The sequence below is a fragment of the Bufo bufo genome, chromosome 6, assembly GCF_905171765.1.
Source record: "Bufo bufo chromosome 6, aBufBuf1.1, whole genome shotgun sequence".
NCBI classification, from domain to species: domain Eukaryota; kingdom Metazoa; phylum Chordata; class Amphibia; order Anura; family Bufonidae; genus Bufo; species Bufo bufo.
In genome coordinates, this window is record NC_053394.1 from 39391743 (window position 1) to 39411511 (window position 19769).

At 43.9% G+C, this 19769-nt stretch overlaps 1 protein-coding gene across 1 annotated transcript in view; it reads right to left on the reverse strand.

The window, feature by feature from the left end:
* ADAM12 (ADAM metallopeptidase domain 12) overlaps nt 1-19769 on the reverse strand; it is a 583999-nt gene that overhangs the window by 67437 nt on the left and 496793 nt on the right. The window contains exons 15-16 of the mRNA XM_040437739.1: nt 6907-7015; nt 6601-6799 (exon numbers count right to left, since the gene is read on the reverse strand). Of these exons, the coding sequence (XP_040293673.1) occupies nt 6601-6799; nt 6907-7015 (308 nt within the window). The remainder of the gene's footprint in view (nt 1-6600; nt 6800-6906; nt 7016-19769) is intronic.

Sequence of the window (19769 nt, forward strand, 5' to 3'; positions counted from 1 at the left end):
TAGGGGACGCATAGATTATCACCGGCGAAGCTAAAAGCTGCTGTGTGGGCTGGTGGTGATATTTTTTTATATTTTGTTTTATCTTTTCTTTTTTTTACATTTTGTTTTCATGTTCCTTCCCTGTTGGTGGGAGTGGGCTGGTCCTACTTCCTGCCAGGAGGGGGGAGTTCCAGTCCAGAGAGTGATGGGAGAGGAAGCACATGCCTGAGCTGCTACTCCTAGGAACCCTATCCATCTCTGCTGTGAAACCAACACTCCGGAAAGATCATCAGTAACCAGAATACTGCTTACAGAAAGCATCAGTGTGCCAAGACAGCAGAGTGGTCAGTGATATTACAGCTTTACAGACACTGCTGCAGGTGAGGAACCACCGCTCAAACACCCATCACTTAGAACAACCACCAGAACAGAATGATATCAAGACTGAATCTCACAGTGGACACCTATATCCACAAGTGCCTGCAAGTGCTATTCAATTGCCACACAACCAGCCACCATATCTCCCCATCTGGTGCCAGAATCTGCACTTTGTACTTAATACTGCTGTTATTGAAAAAAAAAAACTATTATACTTTTACTTCTGGCCTAATTCTTCAAACTACCTTTTCACTGTACCGATCCCCAGGGAGCAACGGCCTGAGGGAGTACACCATGACACAACACCTTGCCCTAATGCCCATATGGTCAGGTTACCCCAGTATACCCATAGCCGACACTGTCCATGTCAAACCCAGCCCCGTCCTTGCTTGTATCAGAGGTTAGGTCACTGCTTCCTCCAAGGTCAGCACACTCATCCGCTGCTGCTATCATCATTTCTTTAGTCTGATTGGCTACTCTGCGTTTTTTCTGCAGGGTTCACACGTGGACAGATAAATACTATATGCAATGAAGTTTTCAGACCATCGTGCAGATTTATTCAGTTACAGTTCACATGAACTCAATGTTGTTTTTTCACGCTTCGTTAAATTAATTCTTGATATCCCATATAAATACATGCTCTGAATAAAAAAAATATAATGATGTTCTTTGAATTTGGCAATTAACAAGTGCCTGGAAACGGAGCGCTCGCGCAGAGTTTGAAAATTATACGTGAGCTGATGTATTTTAATGGAATGGAAATTAAACACAATGACAGTATCTTATCACGATAGGAGAGTAGAGTCAGGGCTGCTGATAAAGATAAGGACTGTGAGACACAATTAGCGGGAAGTCACATTGTGACGGGGCCAGACACACAGGTTTAATCAGAGGGTGTACAGTTGGCCCTCAACGGGCTTATTAAATCTGAGATGATCAGAGAGAGATATGGAAAGGGATTATGTCATTATTAAGGCTACATGCACATGATCATGCCGTATTTTGTGGTCTGCAAATTGTAGATCCGCAAAACACACGGAGTGCTGTCGGCGTCTTTTACTGCCCCATTAAGTAAATGAGTCTGCATTCAAGCTCGGCTTGGCTCGGATGAGGACCAAAACAACGTTCGTGTGCATGAGGCCTAATACCGTATGTCGGTTGACTTAAAGGGGTTGTGTCACTTCAGTAAGTGGCATTTATTATCTAGAGATTAACACTTACTAATGTATTGTGATTGTCCATATTGCCTCCTTTGCTGGCTGGATTCATTTTTCCATCACATTATACACTGCTCGTTTCCATGTTTATGACCACCCTGCAATCCATCAGTGGTGGTCGTGCTTGCACACTATAGGAAAAAGTGCCGGTCTCTCTGGTGGCCGAGACCGCAGGAGCGCACATGGGCTGGTGCTTTTTCCTGTGGTGTACAAGCACGGCCACCGATGCTGGATTACAGGGAATATAAAACACATTCGGAAAGTCTTCAGAAAAAAAAATGGTTTCCCCCATCAATCTGCACTCAGTACCTCATAATGAGAAAGTGATAACAGAATTTAATCATTTTTTGCAAATTTATTAAAAAGGAAAAACTAAAATTTCACATGGACATAAGTATTCAGACCCTTTGCTATGACACTTGAAATTTAGCTCTAGGGGCCTACCATTTCTCTTAATCATCTTTGAGATGTTTCTACACTTTGATTGAAGTCCACCTGTGGAAAATTCAGTTGATTGGACATGATTTGGAAAGACACTGTCCTGTATATACAAGGTCTCACAGGTAACAATGCATATCAGAGCAAAAACCAAGCCATGAGGAGGAAAGAACTTCCTGTAGACCTCAGAGACAGGGTTGTGTGGAGGCACAGATCCGGACAACAGTGCCAAAGATTCTGCTGCACTGACAGTTCCCAAGAGCACATTGGCCTCCATAATTCTTAAATGGAAGAAGTTTGGAACAACCAGGACTCTTTCTGGAGCTGGCCACCCCACCAAGCTAAGTAATGAGAAGAGAAGGGACTTGGTAAGAGAGGTGACCAAGAACTGAATGGTCACTCGGGCCGGGCCACAAAGATCATGTGTGCAGATTGGAGAAACTTCCAGAAGGTCAACCATCACAGCAGCATTCCTCTAATCTGTTCTTTATGGCAGAGTGACCAGAAAGAAGCCTCTCCTCAGTTAAAGACACATGAAAGCTGTCTGGATTTTGCAAATAAAAAAGCACCCACAGGACTCTCAGACTGAGATAAACAAGATTCTCTGGTCTGAAGAACCCAAGATTGAACTTTTTGGCCTCAATTCTAAGTCTCATGTATGGAGGAAAAAAGGCCCTGCTGATGACCACCTGCCCCATAGCACTCCTACAGTGAAGCATGGTGGTGGTGGCATCATGCTGTGGGGGTGTTTTTCAGTGGCTGGAACAGGGAGACTGGTCAGGTTTGAGGGAAAACTGAATGGAACAAAGTACAGAGATATTCTAAATGAAAACCTCATTCAGAGTGCTCAGACTGTGCTGAAGGTTCACCTTTCAACAAGACAACACAGCCAAAACAACACAGGAGCAGCTTAGGGACAACTCTGTGAATGTCCTTAAGAGCCTTGACTTGAACACAATCGAACATGGAAAGACCTGAAAATCACTCTCAACCAACGGCCCCATCCAACCTGACAGAGCTTGAGAGGATATGCAGAGAAGATTGGCAGAAAATCTCCACATTCAGGTGTCCAAACCTTGTGGCATCATAAAAGTTCTGAATACTTATGTCAACGCAAGATTTTAGGTATTTTTCTTTTCAACAAATTAGCAAAGAAAAATTCTGTTTTTACTTTCTCATCATGGGTTATTGAGTGCACAAGGCTGCAAAATAACAAAATGTGAAAAAAGGGGAAAGGGTCTGAAGACTTGTTTCCGAATGTATTGTGAAAGCTGCATGAGGAGAACGCTATATTACAGTAAGGGTATAACATATCATACGGCTGTTATGTGGCCCCTGGAGATTAAGGACCCAGACAAATTGGTCTCTTCTTCTTTTGAAAGCAGGAGTAGGATACACCTTTCCAGGGGTCCTGTAAAGGGTGTGAAGAGGGAACCCAACACCATGCCCTTCTATCCTGGGTGGCAAAGTCTGGCACTATAATTTTGATAGTTGCTATTGAGCCCCCTCTGTCTTGTATCTTGTCCTACAGTATCTCATGATTTTTTTGGAGCTGGGATACTTAAATACTGATGATATGAGAAGGAAAAATGTATTACTGTGGAAGCCTAATCTTCTAGACTGTGCTTGTGCTACTGTAAAAATGATACCATCAGCAGCGCTAACACTTACCAATCATTTGCTGGCAGTGAAAATCAATTATATGTGCCAAGATGCCGTGGAAAATCTTCTCATGCACCTACTGCTGTGTAAAAAGCAACACGTTTATAATGCTCCTAGTTTTGCAGATCTAAAACTCTGCCAGAGCCTGGAGGAGTGTTAAAGGGGTTGTTTAACAATGCTACTAATGTTAAATATAATGCTATAATGAAAAGCTTACTAATATAGTCCATAGTTGCAATACTGTAGTCCCTTAAAGAATGCTCGTTGTCAGGGGTTACGGCCATCGCTGCAATCCAGCAGCGGTGGCCGTGTTTGCTAACTGGGTAGTAAAGTGCCAGCCTGTTTGGTGGCCAGGATGGCAGGAGCGTGCATGCGCCTTGCCGCACTAGCTCATTCCCATCCCGGCCACCTCGTATATGGTGTCTTAAGCTGCTCCCAGCAATGGCAGTAGAAAAGGCAGCCAGAGAAAAGAAATCGAACCTAGTTAAAGCCATGTGAAGCCTCGGAAGCGCGCGCGCGCGCACACAGGCAAGGGGCGGAATTACATTATCCCAGCACTGCTTCCCTGTGCAATCATTCAAACCAAGAAGCACCGCCCCCTGCAGTTCAGAGAGTGCTTTATACTGTGAATCCATGAAGAAGACCTGTCTTATGGTTGAAACGCGTTGATTTTATGCAGGAAGATTACTTGTTTATACTTTTTTTTTTTATGAAGAAATAAAGAATCATTGATTTTACTCGCTGGATCCATTTGGACTTTTTTGCTGTATCTACGTTTGGGTGTGAACACAGCCCGGATCCGTGCACAGCAAGTCAGAGCACCTTTACCACTTGAGAGCTGGACTTTGTTCTATCTACAAGGTCCAGAGAGTGCACCTGGAGTGCTGCCTGGACGAGCAGAAATCAGGAGGTGAGACAACCCCTTTAAAGGAACACTCCAGTGAAAACTGTGTTATGCCTAGTGCAGGTCCTGAGAGGGTGGGGCATGACACAGGGATCCATAGAGATAATCCCTATATCATGCTCCACCCCTCTAGTCCTGCTCTAGACATAACCTAGGATATATTACAGGAATATCACTGTCATGCCCTGCTCAGGCTATGTGCGGAGGTCTGCCAGGTTGGCAGCACGTGTGTAGCCTTTTGTTTTTGTTTTGGAGTTGAGCTATATCCGCCTCCCTTCAGGTGCACTGGGTGGGGTCGTTGGTTTGAGTTTAAATTGCACCCACTCCCAGTGTCCTGTGCGGGTAATAGCTTCTGTCTGGCTCTGTGAAAGGAAGGAAGGAAGGATTTGCTGTTCCTGCTCAGAAAAGATAAGTTGGTTTTGGTTTTCTTGTGGTTGTCTGTCTAGGCTGTTAGAGAGACGCCTGCCCCCTCCAGGTCCTGAGGGAGCAGGCTGCCTCTATCCCCCTTTCACCATCTTAGGGATTTTAGAAAATCTTCAGCCTAGGCACGAGGACACGTTAGTCCCACCTTCAGGGTCTGAACGTGGACATAGAAGTCTAGGGAGAGCTGGTAGAGATTTGTCAGGAGGTGACCTTGATCCCCAGCTTCTCGCCTAGACACTTGTTTGTTTATTTTCTGTGTATATGGTATCCTGTCCGCCGTGACAATCACATAGTATATGTAGAAAGATGGCAAAGAGAGTATAAACTGGATTGGAGGAAGAAGGAGGGGTACTTTGCCGTTTGAAATTGTAAACCCCCCTTTAAGAAAAAAAACTGCTCGGTTCTTGTCCCTCTAGTCTAGGAGTCCTGCAGCACTCTACCTATTGTGAAACTGCAACTCCCTACATGCTTCATTCACTTCTATGGAAGCTCTGAGAACAGGCGAGCAACTGTGCTTGCTGGGAGTTGCATTTTTTTACAGCAGCTAGGGCGCCTGCAGGCTGCAGACTCCTGCCCTAGCTTATATTGTTCATGAAGCTCTTGCATCGCAACTTAGCGCTAGAACAATGGGGATTGAAAAATCTAATGAAAAGCATTCGAGACTTGGTATTAGAGGACCCCTAGTAATGGTACATAGAGTCACCAATCCAGAGACGGTTCCGTGCACAAATTCTTTAACAAACACTGAAGACCTTAAGCTACAAAAGATGCATTTGCTTGGCCTGTATAAAAGTGGGAAGTGAAGAGTTAATCATATTCATGCTAACTGTGCGTCTAACTACAGCGGGCACATTGTGTGTCTGGATTATCCTGCAGGCCGGTCTGAGCAAGTCTCCACATTAGAGCGTGAACAATGTCTCAGTTTTGTCTAAATTGATCACATTTTATGCTCAGCGGGAAAAAGAATGCTTGAAAACATCCATTCCCAAAGACAGATAATGCCCATAAAAATGCATCCCGGCAGAAGGAAATAAAAGCCTCCAAAGAAAAGAAACTTGGGGAAAAAAAGCTTCAATATTGATGACCTGCAGTATGCTCTGGATAGGTCATCAGTATTTGATTGGTAGGGGTCTGGCTCCCAGCACGTCGCCGATCATCTGGTGACGTCATGTCCATCTGTCACGTGCCCTTTATTCAAGTGAATGGGATTGAGCTGCAATATCAAGCCCAACCACTATACAATGTATGGCGCTGTTCTTGGCTTAGGCTAGGTTTACATCGGCATTACGGTATTCTGGTAGTCTATTCTCGCAGAGGATAACTTGAGGTATTCTATCATAGACTATGACTAATGGTGAAAGATGGAGATGTCCTCATGTAAACTCGGGGATGTGTTTTGTGTGATCCTAATGGAGAAGCATAATGGTGGGAAACCATTATAAGACTCATGTTTCTGACCACGAACAGAATCAGAATTCTGAATTTGATTTAGAAAATGTTCTGGAAGTATGCAATTAATATAAATGTATAAATCATATAATTAATACGGGTTACAATAAGAACGTCTCATAGAATAATAATTTCTATGTCCACACTTACTTTTCCATGTCCGCACTTTGTCCCAGCCAGTACTAGCCCTGGGTCTGGCATGTCATCCCCCAGATATACATGGGTACCGCGACACAAAATTTTTCCGCCTTCTTGCAGGGGGATGTTGGTTTCTATGGAGACAGCATTGGTGCCAATTACGGGTCGACTTGCGCCACCTTGACACTGTATTTTTCCACACTTAGCATCTCTTAAAAAACAAACACAACAAGGTTTTGTTCCACACCATGAAGTCTAAAATCAGTTGCCATAACATTATCCGATAATCTATATAGAAACATATAAAAGTAAACCTACCGGCTTTCACACTTCATAAAAGATCTAGCATTGTCTTTCCCGCAGTTTCCATAGGGATCTCCTGCAGAGTTCACTCTCTCAAAGCAAATACCTGGGGCGGGCTTCGCACCTGAAATATAATCATATTAGCTATGTCTTAGTTATCGCAATGAAAACCTCATCTGATGTTCTGCAGAGGGTGACATCTGTTGTCAGGTGAAAATTGTTGCAAATTTTATGAGATTTGCAAGATTCAAAGTAACACAGATTTAATTAGTAAAGATCATGTCAGGGTAAAATAATGGATTCTTTGCAGCATGCTCCTATTAGCATAATGATTTAGTAATGCATGCACATAGCTACAATACACGAACGCTAGGTTCCAATTACATCGTAGTGGGTAAGAGAATGTTAAAGACCAGGTAGAAGCAATCGGGAGAACTTATGGTGCTTCTCATCCAAGGACATAGGAGTGCATATTTAGTGAGCCTAAAATTATTATGAACTTATCTGTATCCTTGTGAATAAGAAGCCTGAACAATGAAGTTTTTGAAGTTTGGTGTTGGATAAGGCTTAGTAGACCCCTATGGACACAAGGCAGTGGAGAATTGACCAAATCAAGCCTTCTACAGAAAGACTAATTATATCATAGACCAGGTAGAACCAATTGGAAGAAACTAGTGGTGCTTTTCATCCATGGAAAATGATTGTGTATCAGCCATTTAACCTAGAATAATTGAGACTATGACTCTTTTGTGGATAAGAAGTTTTTGAAGTTGGCTAAGGCTTTGGAGAACCTTAAGGACACAGGGTACAACAAGGAAGTGTGTCTTCCTTGACCAAATCAAGGCTTCTACTGGAAGGGAACTTTTTGAAGTTTTGTGTTGGTAAAGGCTTTGGAGAACCCTATGGACACAGGGTGCAACAAGGAAATGGATCTTCGACCAAAAGATTACAATTACATTGTAGTGGGTAAATGAATTTTAAAGCCCAAGTAGAAGCAATCAAAAGAACTTGTGGTGCGATGCTTCTAATCCAAGGAAATAGGATTGCATATCTAGTGAACCTAGAATTATTGAAGCTATGATATTTTCCGTAGCCTTTTATGGATAAGAAGCCCAAACAATGAAGTGTTTGAAGTTTGGTGTTGACGAAAGCTTTGGAGGACCCTAAGGACACAGGGTACAACACGGAAGTGTAATATTTACCAAATCAAACCTTCCACTGGAAGGCCAAAATTAATTTTATCTCATTGGATAAAGAGGTCAAAGTGAAATATTTTTCATACTGAGAAGCCTAGCTCGAATTTAAACCAGAATTGATTTATTGGCCTCAGTTGCTAAAAATATGAACCATTTTTGCATCAAAGTCTTTGGAACTATTCAGATCTTTTCTTTTTTCACAAACTGCTGATTGGCGGGGGTGCCGGGAGTCAGACCTCCACCAATCATATATTGATGACCTATCCTGAGGATGGCTCATCAATATTACTGGCTGCACAACCCCTTTAATACAAGACACTTATTAATGTATTGTGATTGTCCATATTGCCTCCTTGGCTTACATTATTCATTTTTACATCACATTATACACGGCTTGTTTTCAGGGGTTACGTCCACCCTGCAATCCAGCAGCTGTGGCCGTGCTTGCACACTATAGGAAAAGGCACTGGCCTCTCTGGTGGCTGGGACATGGGAGTGTGCATATGCCAGCAATTTTTCCTACAGTGCGCAAGCATGGCCACCACTGCTGGCTTGCAACATGGTCATAACTCCTGGAAACGAGCAGTGTAGAATGTGATGGAAAAATGAATCAAGCCAGCAAAGGAGGCAATATGGACAATCACAATACATTAGTAAGTGCCTTGTATTAACTATCTCTACATGATGAATGCCATTTGATGTAGTCAGACAACCCCTTTAATTGCTCATTGAGAAAAGAAAAAAAAATCAAGAATTTTACAAAAAGTTGACGGCTATTCTTTTAGAGCTTTCACAGGTCAATGAGCAAACCAAGTAATTCAAAAGATATTATTTGGTTCCATTAAAGCTGAGAAGCGTCTCTTTCCTGTATCACATCAACCAGTACTTACCCAGTCAACATTATCCATTATTTCAAAGACAGGGAGAGAACTTGTGTTACGCTTACATAATTATTCATTTAAAGTTGATGCACATATATACACAATGATGGGCAACAGGGGCATAGCATCATTGGGTGCAGAATTAGCGATCACAGCTAGGCCCAAGTGCTCGCGGGGGTCCAAAGACCACTCTACCTCATAAGAACACACCAGTATTAAAAATGGCACATGGTAGGTAAGGAGCCCTGTTGCAGATTTAGAATTATGGCCGAGCAACTTATATCCCTAATGGGCAGTATCTAGTCTAGTCTAAGCTCGGCCACCCAGTGGCCATAAGGTCACTTTTGGTGTGGCAATTTGTGGAAGTTTGACCCACAAGTGAATATGTTATGTGGCTCTCCCAACTGTCCCATGACACCCCCCACCCACACACTGGTAACACCCAGCTGGACCTTCATTGCAAACTGTTAGTAATTCCTTCATAACCTCCAGCAGGAATAATGAAGGAATGGCACAACATTGTGATGTTCTAGAATTGTTATTACATGGGGGATGCACATAGTTACTATAAAAGACATGTCAGGAGAGGTTGTAGGTCCTCTTTAAGGTCAGGGAGATGCAACGTAGGAAAATATGAATAGTAGGCACTTAAAGGCATAGTCCTCTAGCAGTCCACCAGCTCAGCGTAGGTGGTATTACCACTGCAACAAGGAAAACAGTAGCCCACAGCATCATAACAGGCAAACAGATATGCTCCTTCTTCAAGACAAAGTTGCGCTCATTCTTGACCACATGTGGACTTCATAGGTGGCCCATCAGAGATGCCTCCTCACTTGTAATGATGTAAGGGGAAATGGACTAGCCATAACTCTCCCCCAAAGACAACAGCTGATCACCAGGGGCATCTGAATCTGACCCTTCCCCTGAAGATCCCGTGATTGAAATGGGTTGTCATGATAAGAAGAACCAATTACGGTTCAGATGCTACAGGATGTTTACAGTAGGATCCACAAACTAGGTTATGAAATGAGAACACATAGGTAATATCAATGGATCATCCGAGATTGTGGAACTGTCTCGCTATAGCTGTGGGAGGCGAGACGATCCATAGAGAGCGTCAGTAATAATCACTGCTTTATATAACGAGACAAAAATTGTCGATTAACGTTCAGGTAAAGATGAAACATTTAAGATGTGGTTTTGGACAAGAGAAAAAAAATGCTATTGAACAAAGTGCTATATAATAAACCACAGGCAGCTATTAGAGAACTACTCGAGCATCACAACAAAGCGACTATCCTGAGGAAAGCTACAACGCTAAATTAATTTGGTGCGCAGACGTTATTCCTCATCCTGATCTTGCTTTTAGTGGGGAACATCTCTTGTAAAACAATAATAAAATCAATGCCAGGGAAGCGAGACGTATTTGTTTCTAGTCTAGTTACAGCGAGCAAGTCCCAGAAGCCTAGATGTATCTAGATGTGGTTTTCAAGGACCATGGGGGTGGTTTTATCAAAATGGAAGTGTTCACCACCATAGCAAACGATCAGACTCCAGTTCTCATTTTTTGGCAACGCTTCCACTTTTCACTTGAACCAGATTTGATAAATCTAAGACCAGGTTTACTTGGAAACTTTGGAAGAGATGTATCGAAACTGATGTAAAGAGGAGGTGTTAATGGAAACCAATCCGAGTGCTATTCACATTTTCAAAATGGCTGCTGAAAAAAGTTGGAATCTGATTGGTTGACTACTTTGTTTTTTCCTTTGTTTAATCCATATTCCCAAGCGAGCGTGGTTGAGCTGTACACCACCTATGGCACCCAAAAAATATGCCTTTTTAAGCAACTGTACAAGTGACTTTTGAGCCAGTTATTGTGATTTCCCTACAGTTTTTATTCTGCATTAACCAAGGAGGTAAGAAGAATAGGGCCGCATTGCAGGTTCCCAAATCAGGAATGGTCCCCCCGCCTGTAGTAACACAAACAGCAGTCGTCAAGTGTGGATAATAGTGATCACATATCAGTGATCTTCAATCTGTGTCTCTCTACCTGTTGCAACTACAGCTCCCGTCATACCCTGATAACCACAGACTCAGGGCATGATGGGAGTTGCACTTTTGCAACAGCTGGAGAGCCACAAGTTGGGGAACTTTTGCTATATACAGAATGGTAGAGCTAGACTGCAGGAAACCTCCAAAGCTGTCCCTTAGCCTCCAAAAGTCAAAGCAACTGTTACTGTGAGCACTGGTGCCTTCTCAAGCAGCTGATCGGCGATGGACCCCGACTGATCACCAGAGGATCCAGAGGATAGGTCATCAGTAAATATACCTAGGAAAATCCTTTTAATTATGGATAAAAAATTTACTTTTTGACAATAAACAATGTTCAGATGTGGTCAGTTGACCTCTATGAAGTGTGTAAAAAACTTGAAGAGCAACCTTCTAAAAGTGTAAAAGTCCTGCACCAACTGACTAAAAACATCAAAGTAGCATATCAAAGAAATATTCATGGTAATGGCCATCATTGGATCAAGATTTACAATCCATACGTCCATTGTATAGCAGCTGTGTTTGGTACTTCAGCTGAGCACCATTCACCGGAGCGCTACGGTCTCTTCACACGGCTGATTGGCGGGGTGCCGGGAGTCAGACCCCCACTGATCAAATATTGATGACCTCTCCTTAGGACAGTCCATCAATATCAAAAAGACAACCCATTTAAATATTTAACTCCACAATATAATATAACAATATTATATTGTGGAGTTAAATATAATGTATCTCAATCAGTGGATGTACTGCAATATACACAAATATGTACGGCACAAGTGAAGACGCCTGTCAAGGTCAGCATTGTTTCCAGTCCTATCGGCAGTACAGAGGGCACACAAACAATAGAAATAAAAGGAAAAAATCTCATAAGATTATCACATTTTTCCAGTGAATTAGATTAGTTTAAAGATATCGGTATTGATTGAAAGTTGGTGATAATGGGATAAGCTTTGGCCTTCAGGGCAGAAGCTTTTCATATTATTCTTTATGTAATAGAGTGGCCTTCCATCTATGACATACATTACCCAGAGTTTGAGTTTCCTGCTTTTCTCTGCAGATATTCTAAAAGGAAATCTATCACTGGAAAATTCAATAAAGTAAATGCAAAAATAAAATAACCTGATTTATCTAATATATAAAGCTGAGTGTATGTGTATGTCCGCTAAAGGAATCCGCACCGTCGCATTTACAATCACTAAATTTGGCACACAGGTACATCAGGTGAAGGTTTTAGACCGGGTCTCAGCTCTCTAGCACATACCGTTCCTGAGATATTCCCAAAAAGGCAAATATGGCACATCACACGACCTACATTAGCCAATAGAAGCCTGCAAGTCTTTCTCTTCATATCCCAACTGCCATACACACGGTCACATGTCCTTTATCAGCCAATAGAAGCTCGCAGGCCCTTAGTCTCCACATACACACAGTTTTACTCCAGGTTTCCATAACAACCCAGCCATTTTTCTTCACTGTTGTAGGTCAGCTTTAAAGGGGCAGGGCGCTTTGGATGACACTGTTAAGGGAGCGGAGTGCTGTGGAGGTCACAGTTAATGGCCACCCTCAAAACACGGACTTAACAACCCCTCCCCCAGGTCCCGCTAGGCCACGCCCCTGATCTCGTTAAGCCACACCCCCTCTCCCTTCTTAGCTGACAGGGATTGAAAAAATGAAGGTAAAAATCAACTTCTGTCAGCTGCAGGGGTGGGAGGGAGGGTGGCTTTCTCTCTGCAGCTCACACTCAGACAACACAGTGCTGCTTTATGAGTGAGCTGTTCAAAAGGACATCCCTGTGTCCGTCCAGGCTCTGCGCCGGACGGAGGACAGGGAGTCTGAAAGCCGGACTGTCTGGTCTACTGTGGACTTCTGGCCACCCTAGGGGCAGGCTGCTGTGGAGGTCACAGTTAAGGGGATGGTCCACTATGGAGGTCAGTGTTAAGGGGCAGATTGCTGTAGAACCACTGTTAAGGGGGCGGGGTGTTCTCTGTTCACTGTTAAGGAGATGGAGTACTGTGGAGGTCACTAATAAAAAGGCAGCCACTGTGGAGGTCACTGTTAAAGGGGAGGGCGCTGTGGATGTTACTGTTAAGGGGGCAGGCCGCTATGGAGGTCACTGTTAAAGGGGCAGGCACTGTGGAGGTCACTGTTAAGGAAGGAGGGGACTGTAGAGGCCACTATTAAAGGGGCAGCGGGGTACTGTTAGGTCACTGTTAAGGCAGCGGGGTACTGTGAGGTCACTGTTAAGGGAGCGGGGTACTGTGAAACTCACTGTTAAAGGGGCAGTCACTGTTAAAGGTGCAGTCACTGTGGAGGTCTCTGTTCAGGGGGCCGGGAATGGTGGAGGTCAGTTAAGGGGACTCTAACCTATGGTCAGTGTTAAGGGGCGGGTGCTGTGGAGGTCACTGTCAAGGTGGTGGGTTGCTGTGAAACTCACTGTTAAAGGGGCAGGCTGCTGTAAAGGTCAAAGTTAAGGGGGTGGGCTGCTGTGGAGTTCCAATTTTAAGGGATGGGGCACTGTGGGGGGGGGGTCAGTGTTAAGGGGTGGGGGGCTGTGGAGGTCACTGTTAAGGGGGTGGGGTGCTGTAGATGTCACTGTTATGGGGGATACTGTCGATATCTTTTAACGACGCGCACAAAGATTAAATTAAATAGATTAAATATACCCGTGCGAAGCCGCGCCCTTCAGCGAGTGTCTAATAAATTCTAAATTGTTAGGATTTATTTTCTTACACTGATGAAGGTATTATCATTTTATGCATTAGAGATCAATGTATATATAAATTGCCCGCTAAATTGTGCATTTTCACTGACAGTATTGGCATAATAATATTTATAAAAAACATTAATAGAATCCTAAATGATCAAGAGGCGGTCTATTTGACATCTGTCACTCGGGTAGAACCCATTGGGCAACACTTAATGATCTAATTGATGCAAAGATAGGAAACCTTTCCTACTTGTTGCTGGGTCAAATGCACACTATGACCTAGTATCTCTATGCCGGCCCAATATCTGACCCCTCCACCAGACTGGTGAATGGATGGGATTAAGGCTACTTTCACATCTGCGCTTTCCCTTTCCGATATTGAGATCCGTCATAGGATCTCAAAACCGGAGGAACACGCCTCAGTTTTGTCCCTATTCATTGTCAATGAGGACAAAACTGAACAAACTGGAACGGAGTGCACCATAATGCATTCTGTTCTGGTTTGTTTGGCTCCCATGCTGGACAAGCAGCATTATGGGAAACTGAACATGCTGGATCCGGCACCAAAAAGCATGTAAGCCGTGTCCGGAAAAAAAACGTCGACCATTGACTTACAATAGTGTTAGTGCCGGATCCGACATGTTCATTTTCAATATAATACAACCAGGTCTGATCTGAACGGAATGGTTGTATTATTCAAACGGATGCGTTTTTCTGTGGTTTTGATATACCATGCCGGATCTCAATACCGGACAGCAATAACACATATGTGAAAGTAGCCTAACTCCTTGGTCAGCAGCCTGTCACCCAACTTGTCATCTCTCACCCAGGGACTTGATTGGCACAATAGAGGTAGAAAGTAAATCTGAGTATAGGGGGTATCTGCAAATAGGTTGGTTCTTAAAGGGGCTGTCTCAGCTCATCATGTCACTTTTATAAAGTTATTATAAGTAACTTACTAATGTACTTCAATTTAAAAAAAAAAGCTTCTGCTCACCAGTCTCATCCCTTTTCCTTCTTTTTAGACACTGCTCGTCTTTAGGGGTTACGGCCACCGCTGCAATGTAGCATCAGCGGCTGCGCCTGTGCACATCCAGTGAGAAAGTTGGACTTTATGGTCCTGATCTGTTGTTTCCATGGGAGATAAGCTTATCCCCCTTGCCTTGGGAGTGTTTCCCTGCACAAAATACTGCTGCCCGTGCCACACTATGAAACTGTATCACCACCCTGAGAAGGGCGATACAGCTGAATTCAGGAAGGTACCTGTGGCTGTTGTCCAGGTGCATGAGTGCCTGATGCTCCAAAGTATCAGATCTTTGTTGGACATGAGGTGGGCTTGGGCAGGCCCCTGGGCATCGTCCCACTGGGAAATTTCCCTGTAGTGTTTATGGCCATCCCGTCCCTGACATCCATTATCTTCATAGTAGATGCTGTCAGGTACAGGGACTTATACCAATAAAAGCAGGGGTGTAGCTAAAGGCTCATGGGCCCTGGTGCAAGAGTTCAGCTTGGGCCCCCCTTCCCTCAGTGCTCTGTGGCCAGGGGCAGGGGAGCACATAGCCTTCCTGCTGCCTGAGGCAAAAATTGAAACGGCACACCCCCAAGCTAAACTCTCAACCTAACCCCTTCCCTCCAGCCAGAGATGTGACGATCAAGGACTTTCTATAATACTGGTGTCTTCTTATGTGGCACAGGGGTCTTTGGTCCCCCTCAGGCTCCTGGGCCCGGTAGCGACTGCTACCTCTAAACCCCCTATAGCTACGCCCCTGAATAAAAGGTAGCCCATACAGGATGGCAGCGGGAAGTGCATGAAGCTCACCCTATTTGCGAGGCCGCAACTATAATTGTCAGCCGGCACCATTTGTACAGTAGAAGTGTGGCCTGGTAAGTGCTGGAGTGACCCGGCAATTATTGATGAGCCGCATGGAAATCCCACTGTCGGGACCGCATCATGTACGGGCATCTTCACACTACATACTCCGGGCAGTGATACAAGTAATGGACATCCCTTAAGAAGTTATATATAAATTATCACCTAAGCCCGATCCACATCTTGTTTCCATACAATACGCATCTTCCAAAGTTTGTTTTCGATTCCTTTACAAAATGCTTTTCTTTTGCACCTGCGAACCCCACGGCTCCTCGGGAGCATAATGAATTCTACAGCCTCTCTCTCACTAATTAGTTTGAAGGCTAATTAGCATGTTTTTCGCTGATGATATTTATATGCTTCTTCACTCTTTCAATCTCATTTAGGTGTCCTTACTTAAAAGCAGAGGTCTTCCTGATGAAATTATCAGGGGCGAGTTTAACTAGAACTCTGCAGGTTTGATGCTTTCCAAACATAAATCAGCCTGAGCGGGAAAGCTAAACGCTCTCGGCAGTTTGGAAGATTTGTCACTCCAGAGTGATAGGGCTTTAAGAATGATGGCTTTTGTTGCGATCTGCAGCATTTACTTTTGATTCATTTCATTGCTCCATCTGATGATACTGAACAGAATAGCTTTACATTGGCCAACTCAGCAGAATTGTTTGTTCCCAATAATTGCCTGCTCGTCTGGGGAGCTGCCGCTACATGCAGCAATCATCTCGGAGGAGTGATGGCTGCTCTCATCACTTGTCCCGATAGAGAATCATTATTTCTGGGCAGCAAGTCCATGTTTACCAGCATCATCTCCTGCCCAGAAATTATGATTTTGGTGTCCACATCAACAATGCTTTTACCCAATGAAAGAGCAAACACTTGAGTGATCGGTGACACCTTTACACGGGCAATTATCAGGAATAGCACAGCGTATCATGTTCAGAAGGTGACATTTGTGATATATCTATGGATTTCATAGTTGGAGGTTCCATCTCTGGGACCACCATATATCAGGAGAATGGTCCATTATCTCTGTGTCTGGCACTCCAGAGGCTCTTGAGAGTGTGACAATGTGCCCATGGGACAAAATAAAAAAGTATGTTTCACCCCGCTGTAACGGTATGAACATACTATGGACACGATAGATCAATCATTGAAGGACCCTTACGGTGGCTTTAAGAATGAGGGCTTTTGTTGCGATCTGCAGCATTTACTTTTGATTCATTTCATTGCTCCATCTGATGATACTGAACAGAATAGCTTTACATTGGCCAACTCAGCAGAACTGTTTGTTCCCAATAATTGCCTGCTCGTCTGGAGAGCTGCCGCTACATGCCGCAATCATCTCGGAGGAGTGATGGCTGCTCTCATCACTTGTCCCCATAGAGAATCATTATTTCTGGGCAGCAAGTCCATGTTTACCAGCATCATCTCCTGCCCAGAAATTATGATTTTGGTGTCCACATCAACAATGCTTTTACCCAATGAAAGAGCAAACACTTGAGTGATCGGTGACACCTTTACACGGGCAATTATCAGGAATAGCACAGCGTATCATGTTCAGAAGGTGACATTTGTGATATATCTATGGATTTCATAGTTGGAGGTTCCATCTCTGGGACCACCATATATCAGGAGAATGGTCCATTATCTCTGTGTCTGGCACTCCAGAGGCTCTTGAGAGTGTGACAATGTGCCCATGGGACAAAATAAAAAAGTATGTTTCACCCCGCTGTAACGGTATGAACATACTATGGACACGATAGATCAATCATTGAAGGACCCTTACGGTGGCTTTAAGAATGAGGGCTTTTGTTGCGATCTGCAGCATTTACTATTGATTCATTTCATTGCTCCATCTGATGATACTGAACGGAATGACTTTACATTGGCCAACTCAGCAGAACTGTTTGTTCCCGATAATTGCCTGCTCGTCTGGGGAGCTGCCGTTACATGCAGCAATCATCTCGGAGGAGTGATGGCTGCTCTGATCACTTGTCCCCATAGAGAATTATTATTTCTGGGCAGCAAGTCCTTGTTTACCAGCATGAACTCCTGCCCAGAAATTATGATTTTGGTGTCCACATCAACAATGCTTTTACCCAATGAAAGAGTAAACACTTGAGTGATCGATGGCCCCTTTACACGGGCAAATGACAGAAGCAGTCTCTGATACGTTGCCTGGACTTTCGGCACTGCAGCTCCCAAAAGTGCATTGAACTTTACATGGGCAATTATCATAAATAGCTCAACGGTATGAACATGCTATGGACACGATAGATCAATCATTGAAGGACCCTTACGGTGGCACAGACCATACAGATGTGTCCTTCTTTACCTTTCTTCTTGGCTCAACGTATCCAGAGATGTGTGGTGTGAGACACCCAGCTTTAGAAAGAAAAAAAAACATGATTTTATGATACTCCTTCCCATGAAATCTATCCTTTAAGTGTCACCATCCAGTGATTGTGAATTGTGGCCTTTCAAGGGTTTTGATAGCCTGTTGAGATATTGTATTGGATTTGTTAATGAGAATTTGGAGTCCTTCACCAAGTTTAAGCTATGGGAAAGATGGACACGTCTGTATTTCCTGGCAGATCCAACAGAAAACAAATGTCTCTTTCCGACCTGCAAATATGTCATAGCTGTAGCCTCTCAAAGGGTCTTTTAAACCAGGGTCTATCTACAGTACATTTATCTATAATGAGAATATGTGTCTCTGTCAGACACATAGAACCTATATTAAATCCATAATGTTCTTGCAAAAATGTTTTCAGCACCAAAATGTTCCCTAGTGTGTTATTTTGTGCACCCCAAACTTCAAGTGTAGCCCGAATTTCCTGATCCTCGGTCAAAAATATAATAATTTGGCAGATATAGTGCTGGCATCTCGTTATGTGGTAGTGGCCCATCTTCAGGTTCCCTCAGCCATCAGGATCTAGGTTCATTAGGACCCTTTGTACCCCTTATAGGGACTTTTCTCATCCAAAGAACTATTGCCTTATCTTATTTATATATATACACGCATATACATCACCATAGAACCTTTAACTGTTACAAAACAGAAGTGGATCCGCTGTGCCTTCTGAACAGATTTGACTTGGGACTACTCCTAAGGCCTCTTTCACACAAGCGTGACGGATTAGGTCCGGATGCGTTCAGGGTGCGTTCAGTGAAACATTTTGCAAGCGGTTCAGTCAGTTTTGTCTGCAATTGCGTTGAGTTGTACAGTTTTTTCCGCACGGGTGCAATACGTTTGATGCATTTTTCACGCGCGTGATAAAAAACTGAAGGTTTACAAACAACATCTCCTAGCAACCATCAGTGAAAAACACATTGCATCCGCACTTGCTTCCGGTTGCGATGCGTTTTTCACTGAAGCCCCATTCACTTCTATGGGGCCAGGGCTGCGTGAATAACGCAGAATATAGAACATGCTGCGTTTTTCATGCAATGCAGAACTGATGCGTAAAAAAAAGGCTCATGTACACAGACCCATTAAAAAGAATAAGTCAGGATTCAGTGCGGGTGCTATGCATTCACGTCAGAGCATTGCAACAGTGCGGAAAACTCGCTTGTGTGAAAGGGGACTAGGGGTGTCATCTAAGTGGCCCCTCTGTCCTTTACCCTTGAACCCCTATACAGGTATCACTGCAGGAGAACCACCAGGCTGCTACCTCTTAAAGTCGTCTCTGTTCAAGTGACTGCTGATCCACGGGGGTCAAGAGACAATGGAGGGGAACATCAAGGGATCAGGCAAGACCATAGTCAGGGACAGGGTGAGGTTGGGGCAGGCAGAGTCTGTGCAATCCAGTGTCAGTTCAAGGTCAGGGCAGGTAGCTCAGAGTCAGCACAGAGATCAGACTGGCAGAGAAAGCGCCCTCCCATCACTGCATGGTCCAGGGAGCAGTAGGGAGAGCATTGCTACCATGAGAGCTACCATCAACATAATTTCCACTGTCACCACCACTCTCCTCCTCTCGCTTTTCCCTCCTAGGCTCGCTGCAGAGGTGTCACTGATAAATAAAACCTACCTTTAGTGCATGTTGGCATCCATTGCTCAGGTCTGGCTTTACCGCTGACATGTCATTAACCCAGATCACCATAAATTAGGAGGTATCATATATATTAGTCCTCTCAAAGCCTACCTTTGACTTATTTATTATCACGCATCCTTT